The following is an 18,301-nucleotide window of genomic DNA, read 5'->3' as shown; positions in this document are numbered from 1 at the left end:
GAGCCACGGTTGGCGGTGGATTTGTTGTTAGAGAGTGAAACTAGGCTGAGAGTGAAACTAAGGATGATGTTGCAATGGAAGAGTGGGTAAGGAACATCAAGAGTCACTGAGTGTTGCCTATGACATTGTAAAACAACAGTTAGAAAGGAGAAGGGCACAGAGGGACCTGAAGAACCCAGGTCCATGTACTGGTCAGGATTTTGAGCAGGGTGACTTGGTGTACACCAGAAATCACTCTGTGAGAGGTCATAATAAGATCCAGGATTTTTGGGACCCTACACCCTATCAGGTGGTGCGACCACCTTCTGAACGATGTGGGGTGTAGAACAGAGTTAAGAAGTGTTCCTTTAGTTAGAGAAGGTGAGGGGGACCTTGACCTAGAAGAATTTTGCTGATTGCTGATTGGGGCAGGAAACAATAAAGCCAGTTAGGTGTGTGGGCAGGTGCTGATGATTGTCTGCGTAAGGCCAGAGAGACACGAGGTTTCAGCTGTGATTTGTGTGTGGCCGCACAATTTTTATGAGGGGATTGATTTCCTGCTGTGTGTGAGATGCCAACTTAGCAGTGGCTGTTCATCGTGTTTGCACTGTCTCCTGCTGTCCTTTTTTGGTTTCGTTTGTAGGATTTGTTTTACTTAGTCCGCTATGCCTTGCAGGGCACATCGTGTGAGAGTGGACTCCCTGGACCCGACTTATGTGTGCTGGTTATAGCCTCATGTGAATTGATAGCGGTGCTAATTGATGTGCAGTAGCATTTTATGCATGCAGTGATTTTCACCCCTGGTTTATCAGGTTCATGTGCAATAGGTATTAATGGCATACATAATTAGACCCCTTTTGGAATAGTTTGTTAAAAAAGAAATCAATTCTCTTCTCAGGCAGGACAGAACCAGGCAGAATTATTACCTCCATCTTGCAAGAACTAGCCTTCAATCAATCAAAAAATCAGTCATTAAATCCTTATTTATATAGGGCCAATTCACAACAAATGTTATCTCTTGACACTTTCCATAAAGAGCAGCTCAGACCAAACTCTTTAATTAAGAGAGAGACCCAGTGATTCAGGAATTCAACATTAAGGATCCAAGAATCCCCACATGAGCAAGCATCAGATATTATATTAGGAAACAGTGGCAGGAAGAGCTCCCTTTTAACAGGAAAAACTCCCCTTTAATGGAAAGAAACCTCGAACAGAACCAATCGGGGGGGAGGGCTTTCTGTCGGGGTCTGTGTGAGAGAGAGGGAGAGGGAGAGAGAGAGAGGTGGGAGGGGAGATTCACAGAAAACAACCATAATAATTGTAACTATATCACTGATAATAGGAATATGACTGATGAATATGGTAACAGTGAATAACAATAATTAATATATGAATAATAATAAAATTACTAATATTAGTAAAAAGTGGCAGTGGCTGACGATCCGCAGCAGTGATTCATGAAGCCAGAGAACCACAGCCAGGAGAACCAGGACCAGGATCCACAGGAACCAGAGAACCACAGCAGAAGAACCAGGACCAGGATCCTCAGGAACCAGAGAACCACAGCAGGAGAACCAGGACCAGGATCCTCAGGAACCAGCCATTTGTTGGCCCAGAGACTCTGGACCAGCGAACATTTCTCTGATATTTTTAGTGTCAAATCTAAAGATGATACTGCTCAAACCAACCCAAAGAGTGTAAACTTGACCTGCACCTCTCTCTACAAAGTACTATATAGATCTGAGATTGGCTTTGATAAATTTGCAAGCAAAAGCTTTTTAAATACTATTTGTGGAGCGATTGTCTAGTATTGAATCTGAAAATTTGCCAGTTTTACCTTGCCTTTTGGCTCTTGCTCGATCTTTTGCTCGTGGATATGATACAGTTTTCAATTAGAAGGGTCCATTCTTGAGGGACGTTAACACTGCAGTGATATCTTTGCTTCTAAAAAAGGCAAAGACCTAGCACAGTGTCCTAGCCACAGGCCCATTTCACTCCTAAATGGAGACATAAAGATTTATGCCACAGTGTTGGCTCGACACCTTCAGGGTCACATGACGAAAGTAGTGCATAGCGACCAGACCAGCCATAGATGGTGCCAAAGGCTTGATTTCTCTAGCTGCTATTCTCTCGTTAGATACAATGAAAGCCTTTGATTGTCTAGATTTTTTTTAAAGAATGGTTCTTGATGAGATAGTCCTCCAACAGCTATGGTGCTCACAGGCAGGAACTGCTGCCCCCATTTTGCCACTTTGAGAGGGTCGAGGTAGAGTTGCCCTTCAAGTCCTTTGCTGTTTGTACTTTTTCTCAAGCCAATGGCACGACCATCCATCAATCACCTTTGCTGTCTCCATTCTCTTTTAATGGGACAAATCATCACATTTCTTTATATGCAGATGATGTACTATTGCATATAGATAATATCACACAATGTATTCCACAATCACCGCTTATTTTTAATTAATATGTTAAACTATCTGGTTTAATATGAACAGAAATCTGTTTTGCTACCACTGAATACACCCGTTCCTTCCATATATCCCAGTTGTCAAACATTTTACATAAGGAAGAAATTTTCCCTTTGATTCACACAACAGTTAAACATAATTTTGGCTATACACGCAACATAATTATTTAAAAGTGATTTCAACAGATGATTCTCAATGCCCAATTCATTTTGCAGCCGTGCATCAATAATCAAGGTCAACATTCTACCTAGATTTCATTTCTTTATCTCAATGCTCCCTCGTGCCCCATTATTTCAGTACAGGAGTACGCTGTGATAAAACAATTGTGACAACTTTTTTGTTACAAGGCAAGTAGCCATTAATCAAATATACTCTAACATCCAAATTCTATGAGCCTTTATGCTCAGACCCTTACTAATTTGGCTTGAGTTTAAGGCATTGGTGTCATGGCATGCTGTGAAAGGGTGTTTAGTCCGACCTTACTCCCTCCAAGATTTTTGTTATTGTAGATATTGTTTATTGTTTGTGGAGGGCGACAAAGAAACTGCGTGGCTGTCCCTTTGCATGTAACCCACGCTCCCCAATATTCAATTACAATAGAGTGTTGATTGGTGGTCACCCTATTCAGTGTCTTCATTGGAGAGAGAGAGGGATTCATACCCTGGGAGATATCTATGGAGATAAGGATTCTTCTTCCAGGATCTATGTAGACAAGTTGATTTACCAATGTGGTCTCATACCACACCCATTTCCAAAAGTTAAGTAGTTTATTAGTAATTTATTTTTCTGGGGGCAGGGCCCTCTGACCCCTGACATAATTATGCATCTTTCTTAGTTTGCTCCCCCAGCTGAAAACATAACTAAGCACCTATGATGTAAAGTATGTAGGTGGTGTGTGCTAAAAATCATTCGAAAATCCTCTCTCACATAATATTTGAATGGCTGCCTAATCATGTACTAAATTCACATTAAATTACAGCAGGTAGAAACATTTTGTCAAAAAAGTTTTGTTTTTCAGTTTATTTAGAGAAGTGTTTTTACATGTCCATGATGCGCCTCATGCTCATCCACCTCATGCCGCTGTATCCCATGCTCATGAAGCTCCTGTACTCTCCGGGCCTCATGTACATCATCCTGCCTCTGTAGTTGGGCTGCTCGTACATCAGCCAGTGGCCGTCCATCACGTTGCAGGACTGGCAGTCGGACATACGGTAGCGGTCCATGATGTTGTCGCAGTCGTCCATCAGCTCATGCATCATACCACCGAAGTTCTCCCTCTCGTAGATCCTCATCCTGAACTGGCCTCTGTGCTGTTTTATTTAGAGAGAGTAAAAACAAATTAATGTCTTGATATCACGTTTGGTTATTAAATCCATCATGTGATGGATGCTGCTTTATACCTACCATGGGGATCATACGGCAAGACCTGATAGCACCGCTCCATCCCATCATGCTCATGTAGTCAGCATACTCGCCCCTCCTCATGAAGTACTGGTTTCCCATGTAGTTGGGACGGTCGTAGACCATGAAGCAGCCGCTCTCCACCCTGCAGGAGTGACACCTGCTCATGTAGGAGGACATGTCAGCGCAGTCGCTCATGCACTCATAGGAACGACCCTGGAAGTTCCTGTCCTCGTAGAAGATGATCTGGAAAAGGAATAAAGCTCACAGTAAAATCGATGTAAGGAATAATTAATCAGAAAGAGCTGGGATGGGTAAGTGTGCTTACCTTGCCCATGGTCATGGTGGTGGTGTTAATTCTTAGAATTATGCCGCGGGTAAACTGATGCTAGTCCTGTTTTTAACTGTTACTTTTATACCTGACCAAAACCCAAAGACTCCATGGCCCTCATTGTATAAACCCCTGACCCGGCAACATGGTGTAGAGACCTATAGAATGCTGAGGGGCATTTGTCACATTTCCATGTGACTGGATACCCTAGAAGTCTTTAGAATGGATTTGTCCATAGGGACGTCAACACAGTAAGCATTCTTTGAAGTTACAATAGAGAGTAATAACAAACAAACAATGGTCTCTTTTACATGCAACACACTGTTTGGCACTCTGATTTGTAAGTGGACAATTTATAGATATGGGCTCAACAGTAGTCTAACATGCCATTATACAATGCACATCTGTACAAACAAAGCTGTGTGGATGTGATCCATGTACTGTGCATGGTAAACATCAAAATGCATAATGCATAATGTAATGAACGCGGTGCAGTACCTTTTAAGCGGTACATATAACATTTAATAGAATAGAATAGAACAGAATAGCCTTTATTGTCATTGCGGTACAATGAAATTTGGTGCAAGAAAATAGTTACAAAATAAAATAAGAATAGAATAAGAATGAATATAATGTAACAGGAATATAACAATATACACAGTATATGTACAAAATGTAATGTAATGCATGTTTTATAACACACTAATATAGTTGTACATCTTTAAGGATATTTAAGATTTTATCAATGTACATCATTTGTCAACAATGGAATTGGAATTATAACTTGAACTGTGTTTTACTGTCTGGCTATCCATTATCTGCTAGCAGTACAGCAGCCTCCGCTTATGGATGCCCACAGCACCCAAGTTATAGTTTTTGATAAATACATTAATACATTTAGTTTATAACCTAAAAAAGAATTGAAAAGGGCCATAAAGGGGTATTTGAAATAGCCTCCCTGCATTCTCCATGCTGATTCACATTAAGATGAAAAAAGTCACTGTCCTTAACAGTCAAGCATGGATTAAGAATGCAGAGGCCTCTGGGCATAAAATCTTGGAGCCCGCAATTTTCAACTGCACAGTAATGTTACAGCAGCAAAATACTGAGGGACATTTACTGAAAAAACTGTAGTTATAAACTTGACAAGATGGAGGAAACTTTCCAGGCACAGAATGAGACCTTAAGCTCATGTTTTAGAGAGCTCTGATAGAGCTTTGGATTTATACAGGAGAACGTAAATGTGCACACCATCTCTCTTAATGGGGAAACACACTTCTAATTTATGATGCGGAGGGGTGTGTGTGTGTGTTAATAATGATGCATCATTTCACCTACCTGCAACCCATTCATTATTAATCAGAATGCTAATTTTTATGACTTGAGCTGCCTGATCCACTGATTAATCATTGTACCTGCAGATATAACTACAATCTGCCCACCAATAACCCTCAGTCACTTCTTTTTGTGCTTTTCTCATCTCTCTGGTTCCTGTGGATCCTGGTCCTGGTTCTCCTGCTGTGGTTCTCTGGGTCCTGTGGATCCTGGTCCTGGTTCTCCTGCTGTGGTTCTCTGGCTTCATGAATCACTGCTGCGTATCGTCAGTTACCAACACTTTTTACTAATATTCGTCCTGTTATTATTATTCAGATTATTCAGAACTATTGTCATGTTTTTCACTGCTACCATATTGATCATTATTAGTCATATTCGTGTTGTCAGTACTATAGTTACTGTTATTATTTTGGTTGTTTGTTGTGCAACCTGCTCTTTACAGAAAGTGTCTTAATAATAATAATAATAATACATTTTATTTTTAGGGCGCCTTTCAAAGCTCACAAGGTCGCCGTACAGAATACAAATAAAACATACAATATAATAGATAAAACAGGTGTAAAACAGGTATAAAAACAAGCAATAAAATACATTAGCAGTGCAAAATGAATCAGAGGGAGTAGGAAAGTGTGAAAAGATGGGTTTTGAGTCTGGATTTGAAGAGCAGTAAGGAGTCGGTTATACGGAGGTCCGGGGGGAGTGAGTTCCATAACTGGGGAGCCGAGCGGCTGAATGCTCGGCCCCCCACGGTGACAAGGCGAGCAGAGGGAACAGAGAGATGGACAGAGGAAGAGGTTCGGAGGGTGCGGGTAGGTGCAGAAACGTGGGTGAGGTCAGAGAGGTATGGAGGGGCGAGGCTGTGGATGGCTTTGAATGTGTGAAGCAGGACTTTATATTGAATGCGATAGGTGATGGGGAGCCAGTGAAGCTGTTGCAGAACGGGTGTGACGTGATGAGTGGAAGGTGTTCTAGAGATGATACGAGCTGCTGAGTTCTGGACCAGTTGAAGCTTATGGAGGGTTTTTTGGGGGAGACCGAACAGAAGGGAGTTACAGTAATCAAGACAGGAAGTGACTAGGCTGTGAACCAGAATGGCGGTGGAGTGAGGGGTGAGGGAGGGGCGCAGGTGGTTGATGTTACGGAGGTGGAAGTAGGCTGACCGGGTTATGTTGTTAATGAGTGAAGTGAAAGAAAGTGTGCTGTCGAGGATGACACCCAGACTCTTCACCTGAGGGGAGGGGGAGATGGAGGAGTGGTCAAATGGAATGGAGAAACTATGGGATTTGTTGAGAGTGGATCTGGAGCCAATTAGTAACATTTCTGTTTTATCACTGTTTAATTTGAGGAAGTTTAGTGTGAACCAGAACTTTATTTCAAGGAGGCAGTTGGTGAGGGAGGAAGGTGGGATGATGGAGTCGGGTTTAGTGTAGATGTAGAGCTGGGTGTCATCCGCGTAGCAGTGGAACTGAATGTTATGTTTACGAAGGATGTGGCCAAGACTGAGCCCTGGGGCACACCTGTGGTGACTGGGACCGGGTAGGAAGTGAAGGATTTTAGCTGGATGAACTGAGTGTGGCCAGAGAGATAGGATTTAAACCAGGTGAGGGGTGTCTGTGTGATGCCAATAGTGTGAAGTCTGTCCAGGAGGATGGTGTGGGAGATGGTGTCAAAGGCTGCACTCAGATCAAGTAAGATGAGGATGGATAACAGACCAGAATCAGCAGCAAGGAGGAGATCATTGGTTATTTTAAGTAAGGCTGTTTCGGTGGAGTGAAGGGGGCGGAAACCAGATTGAAACTGTTCGTAGAGGTTATTGTGTGACAGATGAGATTGAAGATGAGAAGCAACTGTTTTTTCAAGGATTTTGGAGAGGAATGGAAGATTGGAAATAGGACAGAGATTATTGTAGTTGTTCGGATCAGCACCAGGTTTCTTGAGTGTGGGGGTGACAGCAGCCATTTTAAGGGTTGAGGGGACAATTCCAGTGGTGAGGGAAGAGTGGGTTATGTGTGTGATGAGGGGGGCCAGAGGGGGAGCCGCAGCTGTAGGAAGGGGGTCAAGTCGGCAGGTAGAGGTTCTTGATTTTTTAATAAGTTCCATAATTTCAGAGACAGAGGGTAGGGTGAACACTGACAGTGACTGTGAAGGAGGAACAACAGGGGGAAAGGAGGGCGAACTTGCAGGCATGGTAGGAATAAGTTGCTAATGGATGGTGGTGATTTTGTCTGAGAAGAAGGAAATTAGGTTATTACAGGAAACAATTGTATACATGTGTGGAGGAAGTGAATCAGGGGGTTGAGTGATGTTTCTGAGTAAGGAGAATAAAGCCTTGGTGTCTCCTTCATTACAGCTGATCAGACCAGATTAGTAGGTGGATTTGACTTGTGAAATACAGTTTTTATAATGGGATAGATGGTTGTTGTACATGTCCTTGTGAATGGTGAGACCAGTTTGCTGACGTTCAAGTCGGCGTCCTTTGGTTTTAAACTGTCGGAGAGAGGGAGTGAACCACGGTGAAGATTGGGTGAAGGTGACAGATCTGGTTTTGAGGGGGGCCAGGTTATCCAGGAGATCTTGGAGGCTGCTGTTGTAGTGGGAGACCAAGTTGTCCGGGGTGGAAAAACAGTCAGCCCTGGGGAGGGAGTCAATATCAGCAGTGAGAGTATTAATCTGATATTCCGGAAGGAGATGGTGTGTGGGGGAATTGTCCTGGAGAGTTTGAGGTTTACGCTGAAGGACAGCAGCATATGATCCGAGAAGGGGACAGCATCTGCCTTGCAGTCAGCAGGAGTCAAACCAGAGCAGCATATTAAGTCCAGGGTGTGGCCTTTGGAGTGTGTAGGGAAAGTGGAGTATTGTTGTAAACCAAAACTGTCGAGACAGGATGCAAAGTCCCGGGTTAGAGGATTGCTACTGATGTCCATGTGAATGTTGAAGTCTCCCAGCAAGATTACATTGGGAGGGAGCGTGGTAAGAGGGGTGAGGAATACGGAGAATTCAGTTAAAAAGTCCTTGTTTGGCTTAGGAGGTCGGTAGACTGTGGCAATGATTGTGGGGATAGGACCAGAGAGCTGTGAGACAGTGGATTCAAACGAGTGTGAAACTGGAAAAGAGACCGGGGAGACTTTCCACATCTCACGATAAATCATTGCGAGACCTCCTCCTCGGCCAGGGTCACGTGGTTGACAGTTGTAAACAAACCCGGAAGGAATGGAATCATTCAGGGACGTAAAGTCATTAGGCTGTTGCCATGTTTCAGATAAACACAGAAAGTCAAACTTACGGTCAGCAAGGAGATCCTGGACAAGATGTCCTTTACCCGTAAGCGAGCGGATGTTAAGCAGACCAAAGCTGATGCTAGCGTTGCCATTGTTACCAGTAGTGTTAGCCGAGCTAGCAAGCCCCGCTAATCAGGTCCATCCTGTCTATAGATGATGCAGAAAAACTAGTCTACGCATTTGTCACTTCTAGGTTGGATTATTTCTGTTCCTTATTATCAGGCTGCTCCAATAAGTCCTTAAAGACTCTCCAGCTGGTCCAGAACGCTGCTGCTCCTGTTCTGACGAGAACTAAGAGAAGAGACCATCTTTCTCCTGTACTGGCTTCTCTTCACTGGCTTCCAGTAAAATCTAGAATAGAGTTTAAAATCCTTCTCCTCACCTCCAAAGCTCTTAATGTTCAGGCTCCATCATATCTTAAAGAGCTCATAGTACCGTACTACCCCACTAGAGCACTGTGCTCCCAGACTGCAGGTCTACTGGTGGTTCCTAAAGTCCTCTAAAGTAGTGATGGAGCCAGAGCTTTCAGCTATCAGGCTCCTCTCCTGTGGAACCTCCTTCCAGTCTGGGTTCGGGGGGCAGACACCCTCTCTACATTTAAGAGTAGACTAAAAACCTTCCTTAGTGATAAAGCCTATAGTTTAGGGCTGGATCAGGTCTTGGACCAGCCCCTAGTTATGCTGCTATAGGCTCAGACTGCCGGGGGACTCCCATGATGCACTGGGCTCCTCTCTCTTCCTCTTCCTCTCCATCCTGATGCTTCATGTCCGCTTAATGTCTGTTACTAACTTGGTATCTTCCCCGGAGCCTTTCTGTGCTTTTCTCATCCCTCAGGTTCCTGTAGATCCTGGTCCTGGTTCTCCTGCTGTGGTTCTCTGGTTCCTGTGGATCCTGGTCCTGGTCCTGTGGTTCTCTGGTTCCTGTGGATCCTGGTCCTGGTCCTGCTGATGTGGTTCTCTGGCTTCATGAATCACTGCTGCGGATCGTCAGCCACTCATCATGTTTTTCAGTGCTACCATAGTGCTAATTTATTAGTCACATTCCTATTGTCAGTGCTATAGCTGCTGTTAGTATTTTGGCTGCTGTTTGCTTTGTCTCTCTCTCTCTCTCTCTCTCTCTCTCTCTGTCCAACCTCCACCCAACACGGACCCTGACAGAAAGCCCCCCCCCTCTGATCCTGGTTCTGTTCAAGGTTTCTTCCTGTTAAAGGGGAGTTCTTCCTCCACTGTGTCCTAATCTAATATCTGATGCTGCTCATGTGGTGATTCTTGAATCCTGAATGTTGAATTCCTGAATCATTGGGTCTCTCTAATAAAAGAGTTTGGTCTAGACCTGCTCTTCATGGAAAGCGTCTTGAGATAATGCTGCATAGGTGCTATATAAATAAAGATTGATTAATTGATTGATTGATTGAAGTGCCAGTCAAATATCAGGATCTTAAACCTGTGTTTAGCAAGTCTTGTGCCATCACTTTTCCTCCACACTGACCATATTACCACCCTCCTGCACACACCCCTCTTCTCATCCTCCAGTCAGTACCTGCCAGCTTTTCCCGCCAGTACACCATCCACACCCACTGCCACTCCGCTTGTATTTCTGTCAAACCAATCAGCTACCAGTCTGTTTAGCCCAACTTGTAGCTGCTAACTGATGTTAGCTTGCACATTGCGGATCAACTCTACTGTGAAGAGTAGTGTTACTAGACATTGCCATAGTAACATTACATAAACAGAGAGTTTTTATTTCTTTTCAGTGGCAGCAAATACAGTACACAGCCTCTCTGTATTATACTGCAACTGAAGCTGATCTGCTTAGTTTTTGGCTGACTAAAGTCATGTAACTACCACTAATAGTATGAACTTTTCTGTGGCTGCAGCAACATTCCAGTAGTTTCTCTCACACCCTGGAGAGACTCAGTTTGACAACAGACCTGCGAGACTCCATCACACACACACCCACGCACACACAGGTGACCCCCAAGGTAACACACTGGTGCAGTCAGGCTGTGGGGGTGCTGACCCGAGGTAGAAGACATACTCAAGTGTTGGGACCTCACCATGTGGAAGAACAAAATAGGCCTACATGAAAAACCTAAAGCCTTAAACATAGGACCTAGAGCCAAAACTCAGTCAGGCCTTGTAAATCTCACCTGGGTGGCCCAGAAGGTCACCCAGTCACACGAGGATCAGGCACTGTCAACCTTGCCGACGTACTGACACACAGTGGACACCCGCCTTGCCATTGTCTGACCTAAAGGAAACCCTGTGGGACGTGCCAGAGGACTGCACATGAGGTGATCACTACCCAAAGCCATAAGAGGCCTTGGTCTGGGCAGAGACAAGCGTTCATTAATATGTTTTTGTAAGCTTGATCACTGTAAGCTTAACTTACGGACAGAAAAGTCTATTTTGTTTGTGTTAAGATAATGCTTGCTGCTTGTTTCGTGCATACTAAACCTTACACTGCTTGTGTTGCCCTATGCTGTGGGCTTTGTTGTATGCCAGTAAGTTACAGTGCGTTTCTGCAGCGTTTAGGACCCCCTTTTCCTTGTTTTGAGTGCTTTCCTTTTTTCTCTCTTCTCTCTTAACCCACACGTGCATGCCTACACATCCTTACAGTCATCCATATTTCTCAAAGGCACATCTTGAAGTCTTGCATGACATACCCATTCACGTGAACAACATTTGCCATCCTGCCTTATATTTTGCCTCAGAAAAACAGCCTGTTTTCAGCTTTCTGATTATACATTTTCCTGCTGATTCAAGAGGGTTTACATAGTTCATTTAGTTTAAGAAGAAGAAGAGTTTTCTCAACCCATAAAGGAACACTTCATCCTTAAGTCTGTGAAGATTCTCAGTCATCCATAGTTATTCCTTAAGAGTTTCTTTTGCTCAACTCTTAAAGAACTCCATTCGCGAGTTTATCACAGATGTTCAGATGTTTAATTTGAACTCTCAAATCAAAGCAAAGCAAAGCAAACACCTTTCTTGACATGCATGTCTGCAAAAGTGTAGTTGAGATTTGCACGTGTCCATCAGCTCCTCTCTGAGCCAACTGGAAGATCGGTTGTTCGATCCCTGGCCCTTCCATTCCATGTCGCAGTGTCCTTGGGCAAAACACTGAAATCCCGATTTGCTCCCAAAGCACAGTTTCAGTGTGTGAATAATGAGTTCCCTCCTGATGGCAGCTTGGCAACCTCCCATCATTGTGTGAATGGGTAAATGTAAATGATGTGTGAATGTGCTTTGACTGTTCGAAAAGACTATAAAGGAGCTGTATGAGTACAGTGCACGGGCCATTTACCACATTCACCACATCTGGATATGTGTAAATACATAGAAAACCACTTGAGTACCTGTACTAATCTACATTTCACTAGTGGTGCTAAACTAGTTCTCTCTCTAGTTACTACTGCCCTTGAAAAATGTATTATTACTCAATTGGTGTAAATATTTTGATAAATATGATTAGAGTTTGTCATATGGCGCTTTTCCATTACATAGTTTTAGCACTACTCGCCTCTACTCAACTCAACTTGGTTTCAGTCATTTTCCACTACAATTGAGTACCACCTCAACGTGGGTGGGGTCATTGTAGCAAGGCGGCCCGAAACTTCAGTGATGTCATTTGTATGCAACACAAACACAATACAACTAAGGACATCGTGGCGATGGTATACCTGCTGCTCGGTCTGTGGCTTTTTGTCAGACTCAAGTTAAAGGGATCGTTGGACCACGGTGCTGGTTTGCGTGTAGCCATTTACCTCGTTATATAATAAAAACGCCCGGTCTCTGTTTCCTGGGTTTTAAAAACGGCGGGTTTGATTCTTGTGAACGAGTCACTCTCATGACTCATCCAGTGACGTCACTCCCTGGCCAATCAGTGGCCTGCAGTCTGTTGACGTCACATTTTCGACTCGACTCAGCTCGCTTGGAACCCCCGGCCGAGTAGGTAGTTAAAAGGATCCGGTACTATCACCTAATGAAAAACTCTAAAAACCAAGTTTCAAGATATAAATTGCATATGGCAGCATAGCTTAAATTATTGAGATTTTTTTGTTCAGCACTTACACTTATACAGTCCTAAAATTTGTCAAAAACACAAATCCTATTGGGGACCCCTCTCAACTTCCCAGGGACCCACTGTGGTCCTGGGGACTTTCACTGGAAAAACCTATTAACATCACTAAAAGAAATTTTGCACACAGGTATATGTTAGTTGAACTTATGAGGATGTTTCCAAGGTCAGTAATGATTTATGTCTTTCTTTTGGCACCACAAGATACCTTACTGTATTTTTCAAGTTTGACATAAAGTTTTGTAGTCCCACGTGCTATGGGCCAAATGTTTGGCGTGACATCGAAAAAAATAGTGACTCGAAAACAAATTATTATTGTTGAAGATTTAAATGCCCTTTCAACTTATAATGTTTAAATGTTGTTAAATTAAATGCCATGACCCCAAAATTTAGAAAGTTATATCATTTATTGAAGTCAAAATGTACATGTCCAATTAGCACATGTCCATGATGCGCCTCATGCTCATCCACCTCATGCCGCTGTATCCCATGCTCATGAAGCTCCTGTACTCTCCAGGCCTCATGTACATCATCCTGCCTCTGTAGTTGGGCTGCTCGTACATCAGCCAGTGGCCGTCCATCACGTTGCAGGACTGGCAGTCGGACATACGGTAGCGGTCCATGATGTTGTCGCAGTCGTCCATCAGCTCATGCATCATACCACCGAAGTTCTCCCTCTCGTAGATCCTCATCCTGAACTGGCCTCTGTGCTGTTTTATTTAGAGAGAGTAAAAACAAATTAATGTCTTGATATCACGTTTGGTTATTAAATCCATCATGTGATGGATGCTGCTTTATACCTACCATGGGGATCATACGGCAAGACCTGATAGCACCGCTCCATCCCATCATGCTCATGTAGTCAGCGTACTCGCCCCTCCTCATGAAGTACTGGTTTCCCATGTAGTTGGGACGGTCGTAGACCATGAAGCAGCCGCTCTCAACCCTGCAGGAGTGACACCTGCTCAGGTAGGAGGACATGTCAGCGCAGTCGCTCATGCACTCATAGGAACGACCCTGGAAGTTCCTGTCCTCGTAGAAGATGATCTGGAAAACATATTAACAAGTTTTGATGACCAAAGCCATACTTACACTGTCCCATATCTGCAGTCAAATTAATTAATGTTTTTTTCCTACCTTGCCCATGTTGATTGCGGTGTTTTCCCAGATCTCCCAGAGAACTGTGTTTGAACTGATACCCTGTCTGTCCGAACAAGTTACATTTATACCTGGCCAGAGACAAAAGCTGTGTGCCCCTCTATTGTTCAAAGTCCTGACCCAGCAACCTACTATAGAAGCCTATAGAGTTTTGAGTTGCTCACTCATATACCAGTACGGTCACAACCTCTGAACAGAATTTTCTCTTAACACAAATGGAGCTTTTTTTTCCAAAAAATGTTTGCCAGTTTATGAGTTTATTTTTTTTATGTATCGTCTAAAGAATTGTTGCTGGAAGCTGAACATTACAACTATTGATTCCATTATTAAGCCACAATAACGTAAATTATAGCTTGATCTAAATTTTTGATTCTTCCAAAAACAATGGAAACCAACAAGCTGGCAATTTAACCAGAGCCATGTCCTCAGTGGACAAAGGGGTTTTCAAACAAAACTGCATAAGCCATGATTCATTGGTAAGCGTGTCATTTTATTGTCATCTGAAGGGGGAATGGTAACATCAACTAAAACCACATCCTGCCCTTAAGTTGGTGTTAGTGAAGGCTATTGGTTAAAAATAAGAAATAAGGACTGTCATGACTATGGTTACGGATTCAGAACTATTATCACTATAAGATTTATTTACATTTGATTTGAAATACCAAATCCAGTCCATAGTCACTACATGGTAGCTAATTGGCAGTGTTTTTCACTCATAATTTCATATACCTCTCCATACTGTACTGTACATTTATGTTCATTGTGCAAATATTTATTTATCATTACAATATATATTTATTTACTATTGCTTATTTTTCTACTGTTGCTTATTTTATTTCTTTTTTTTTTTCTATTACTGCTTATCTTGCCCCTGCCTCTGTTGCTGCTGTAATATATATATTTCCTCTGAGTCTAAATATTTGCAATGCCTTTACATTGGAGAATCTAAAAAATCCAATTAAAATTGAGATTGCTTGAAATAATTTTACAGAATTCCGAATGACGGTATTGGAAGTTTTATTTTTTTACTGGTTTAGCTAGAGAGACATTTGTGAGGCTGAAGCCACTATGACCCTTTTCAAGGGAACATCAAACTCAAATTGTGCTGCCACACTCATTGGACAAGCTTCTTCTTCTGCGTGTATTTCCAGTGCAGCCTTTGCATTAAGGAGCTCTAATAAAAGCAGGAAATCTTAAACTGGTATAATGCTTCTCTGGGCTGCATGTAGGGGAACACGTACACGTTAGTGTTGCTATTTCATTTTTGTGTTCATTTGTATATGGACTGAAGTATATAGTATGAACTAATCCCACATATCACATTTACAGCCAAAACTGGATTGCAATGCCTGTATTGTACATTTTAATTTGTTTGTGCCAATGTTTTAAACTCTCAAATCAAAGCAAAGCAAATCAAACACCTTTCTTGACATGCATGTCTGCAAAAGTGTAGTTGAGATTTGCACGTGTCCATCAGCTCCTCTCTGAGCCAACTGGAAGATCGGTTGTTCGATCCCTGGCCCTTCCATTCCACGTCGCAGTGTCCTTGGGCAAAACACTGAAATCCCAATTTGCTCCCAAAGCACAGTTTCAGTGTGTGAATAATGAGTTCCCTCCTGATGGCAGCTTGGCAACCTCCCATCATTGTGTGAATGGGTAAATGTAAATGATGTGTGAATGTGCTTTGACTGTTCGAAAAGACTATAAAGGAGCTGTATGGGTACAGTGCACGGGCCATTTACTGTTACAGCCCTCTCTGCACACTGCCGGTTTGGAGAGATGTTTACACACATCTTTAGGGAAACATAATTTCAGCTTCAATTTCTGTGCGTCATGTACAAGAATAGCATGAGGTTATTGGAATGATGTTAGAACTAAGCTCCCATTATATAGCAACATGACTGGTGACACTGTCTTTAGCCACACATATGCATGTTGACACATAACAGACCTCTGACTCTCACCAGCGTTATTCAAGCATAATATTTACACCCACACATAGCTATTGGCTGTTGACGAGGCATAACTGAGAAACTTCAGAGGATCGTTTATCTGAACGGCTAGCCACAAATTCAACTATTGGCTGGTTCATTACAGGTCAGCAAGAAGCTGCTTTGTCTTGGAATCTGTTTTTTTTCTTATGTTTTCTAAACTTGAATTTACAAGACTTTACAGGCTTCAGAAGCTTGAAAGGTAGTGAACTGTTGTCCAGAGCAGTGAAACTGAACATTGGCTCTAAGACAGCAAGTTCATCAAGAGCCAATACTGATAAATACCTGCCCTCAACCATGCTAATCGTGAAAGATCCTAAATCAAGTCTCAGTGTTCTGCACATTTTTACTACTATATCTTGCTCTACTCTCAGAAACCATCACTGCGTAATCACTGCATTTATAAAGAATTCAGTCTATCCCACCTCCACCCCAGCATCTGCCTGATTGTGCATTGTGCAAAGGTTTGCAATTGAAATGCACCACAAACAAAGTCAAAGAATCAACTGTCAATGATTTGCATTTGAAAGACAAAGTGCTACAAGCTTTGGCCAGATTTTCAACGAACAAATTTAAAGCAGTTAAATAAAAAGTTAGAAGCAACTTTACATGATTTCTACAAAATCAAGCATGGATGTAATCTCCTAAACTCCTAAATCATCAGATTTCAAATGTGCAGTGTTTTCCCAGTATTTCCTCTTAAACAGGACTCTTGAAATACATTCAACAAATTATAATCTTTATTTTCTATTATCATGCAGTTATTATATGCATTTAAACCGACCACATGTATGGATGTGCGTCATCATCATTTATACCCATTGACGTCCATCAACCCCTCCTGAACTCTCCAGGCCTCAAAGCAACCAGTGAAACAAAGAATCAAATAGAAGAGAGTGGAACTTATTTATTGAATTTATTGAAAATTTAGTAGCATGAATCCATGATGCGCCTCATGCTCATCCACCTCATGCCGCTGTATCCCATGCTCATGAAGCTCTTGTACTCTCCGGGCCTCATGTACATCATCCTGCCTCTGTAGTTGGACTGCTCGTACATCAGCCAGTGGCCGTCCATCACGTTGCAGGACTGGCAGTCGGACATACGGTAGCGGTCCATGATGTTGTCGCAGTCGTCCATCAGCTCATGCATCATACCACCGAAGTTCTCCCTCTCGTAGATCCTCATCCTGTAGGATCCTCTGTACTGTAGAGAAAACATTTGAAAAAAGATCAGAACAACCATTCAGAGATATCTGAAGAAAATACTGTCTAGAGAACAAATAACCTGCCGTACCATAGGAATCATACGGCAAGACCTGATGCAGTCTGACATTCCCATCATGCTCATGTAGTCAGCGTACTCGCCCCTCCTCATGAAGTACTGGTTTCCCATGTAGTTGGAACGGTCGTAGACCATGAAGCAGCCGCTCTCCACCCTGCAGGAGTGACACCTGCTCAGGTAGGAGGTCAGCTCAGGGCAGTCACTACTGGTCTCATAGTGGCGACCCTGGAAGTTCCTGTCCTCGTAGAAGATGATCTGAAAGCACAATTATGCTTTGTTAGTATTCTATCTCTATTTTATTCATTCTAGTTGAAGTGACTATTTTGAATGACTGTCCAATGATAATTAAGAGGGAATTTGAAATTGAGGTGGAGTTTTTGGGGGGATGGATTATTCCCAGTACCTACCTTGCCCATGGTCACAAGTGGTTGGTTGCTCCTCAGGACTGAGCTGTGGCTGCTGTGCGTTCCTGTTGGTGGTGGCCGTTACTTTTATACTTGTTCAATGTGAAAAAAAAGTATGTAAAGCTTCTATTGTGCAAATCCCTGACCCAGCAGCATACCATAGAAGCTTAATGAGCAGTCAGGACGCTAAAGGGTTATTATCTAGCACTATAGTGTAGCACTCTGGTGGAAGTGCATGTACAGTACTGTATGCATACAGTATTGTTGACTAGCATAAAGAAAATAAAGAGAAGCTTCCATCTGTAGATAGACCCATCATATGGGTCTATCTTTCAATCTATTGAATATTTCACTTACTGAATGGTAAAAAACTATTTTTATAATTCTGAATTTTAAATATCAATTTTTCGAAATTTTGTAAAATATCACACAACTAAAGTAAGTTGAATGAATGAATAATCTGGCTAATGATGATGATGACTTCATGCTTCTGTGAGAATTCTGTAGTTAAAGCAGTTTTAGCCATCTTAACCTAACCACAACATGAACTTCAGATGTGGCAATCAGATCAGTCATATGAATCTTTTTGATAGCT

At 42.5% G+C, this 18,301-nt stretch overlaps 4 protein-coding genes across 5 annotated transcripts in view; 1 reads left to right on the top strand and 3 right to left on the bottom strand.

Annotated features, from left to right (window-relative positions):
- Positions 1-18,301, top strand: part of LOC139208019 (gamma-crystallin M1-like) — a 72,584-nt gene that overhangs the window by 43,216 nt on the left and 11,067 nt on the right. The gene's annotated exons all lie outside the window — the stretch shown is intronic.
- On the bottom strand, positions 3,485-4,693 carry LOC139208598 (gamma-crystallin M3-like). 2 transcript variants are annotated; one of them, XM_070838318.1, is made up of 3 exons: positions 4,673-4,693; positions 3,852-4,094; positions 3,485-3,757 (listed from the first exon to the last, which is right to left on the bottom strand). In XM_070838318.1, the coding sequence occupies exons 1-3, from the start codon at positions 4,691-4,693 to the stop codon at positions 3,485-3,487; spliced, it is 537 nt and encodes a 178-aa protein (XP_070694419.1). The 2 variants fall into 2 exon arrangements, with proteins under 2 accessions (XP_070694419.1, XP_070694420.1); XM_070838319.1 differs by lacking the exon at positions 4,673-4,693 and adding an exon at positions 4,177-4,191.
- LOC139208599 (gamma-crystallin M3-like) lies at positions 13,304-14,024 on the bottom strand. The gene is made up of 3 exons (XM_070838320.1): positions 14,007-14,024; positions 13,674-13,916; positions 13,304-13,579 (listed from the first exon to the last, which is right to left on the bottom strand). Exons 1-3 carry the CDS (start codon positions 14,013-14,015, stop codon positions 13,304-13,306), a joined length of 528 nt encoding a protein of 175 aa, XP_070694421.1. The 5' UTR covers positions 14,016-14,024.
- Positions 16,946-17,718, bottom strand: LOC139208021 (gamma-crystallin M3-like). Its single transcript, XM_070837561.1, has 3 exons — positions 17,710-17,718; positions 17,315-17,557; positions 16,946-17,224 (listed from the first exon to the last, which is right to left on the bottom strand). Exons 1-3 carry the CDS (start codon positions 17,716-17,718, stop codon positions 16,946-16,948), a joined length of 531 nt encoding a protein of 176 aa, XP_070693662.1.

The sequence above is a fragment of the Pempheris klunzingeri genome, chromosome 10 (genome assembly GCF_042242105.1).
Source record: "Pempheris klunzingeri isolate RE-2024b chromosome 10, fPemKlu1.hap1, whole genome shotgun sequence".
NCBI lineage: Eukaryota > Metazoa > Chordata > Actinopteri > Acropomatiformes > Pempheridae > Pempheris > Pempheris klunzingeri.
Note: the sequence above shows the minus strand (reverse complement) of the source record. Positions and strands in the feature narration are given on the sequence as shown.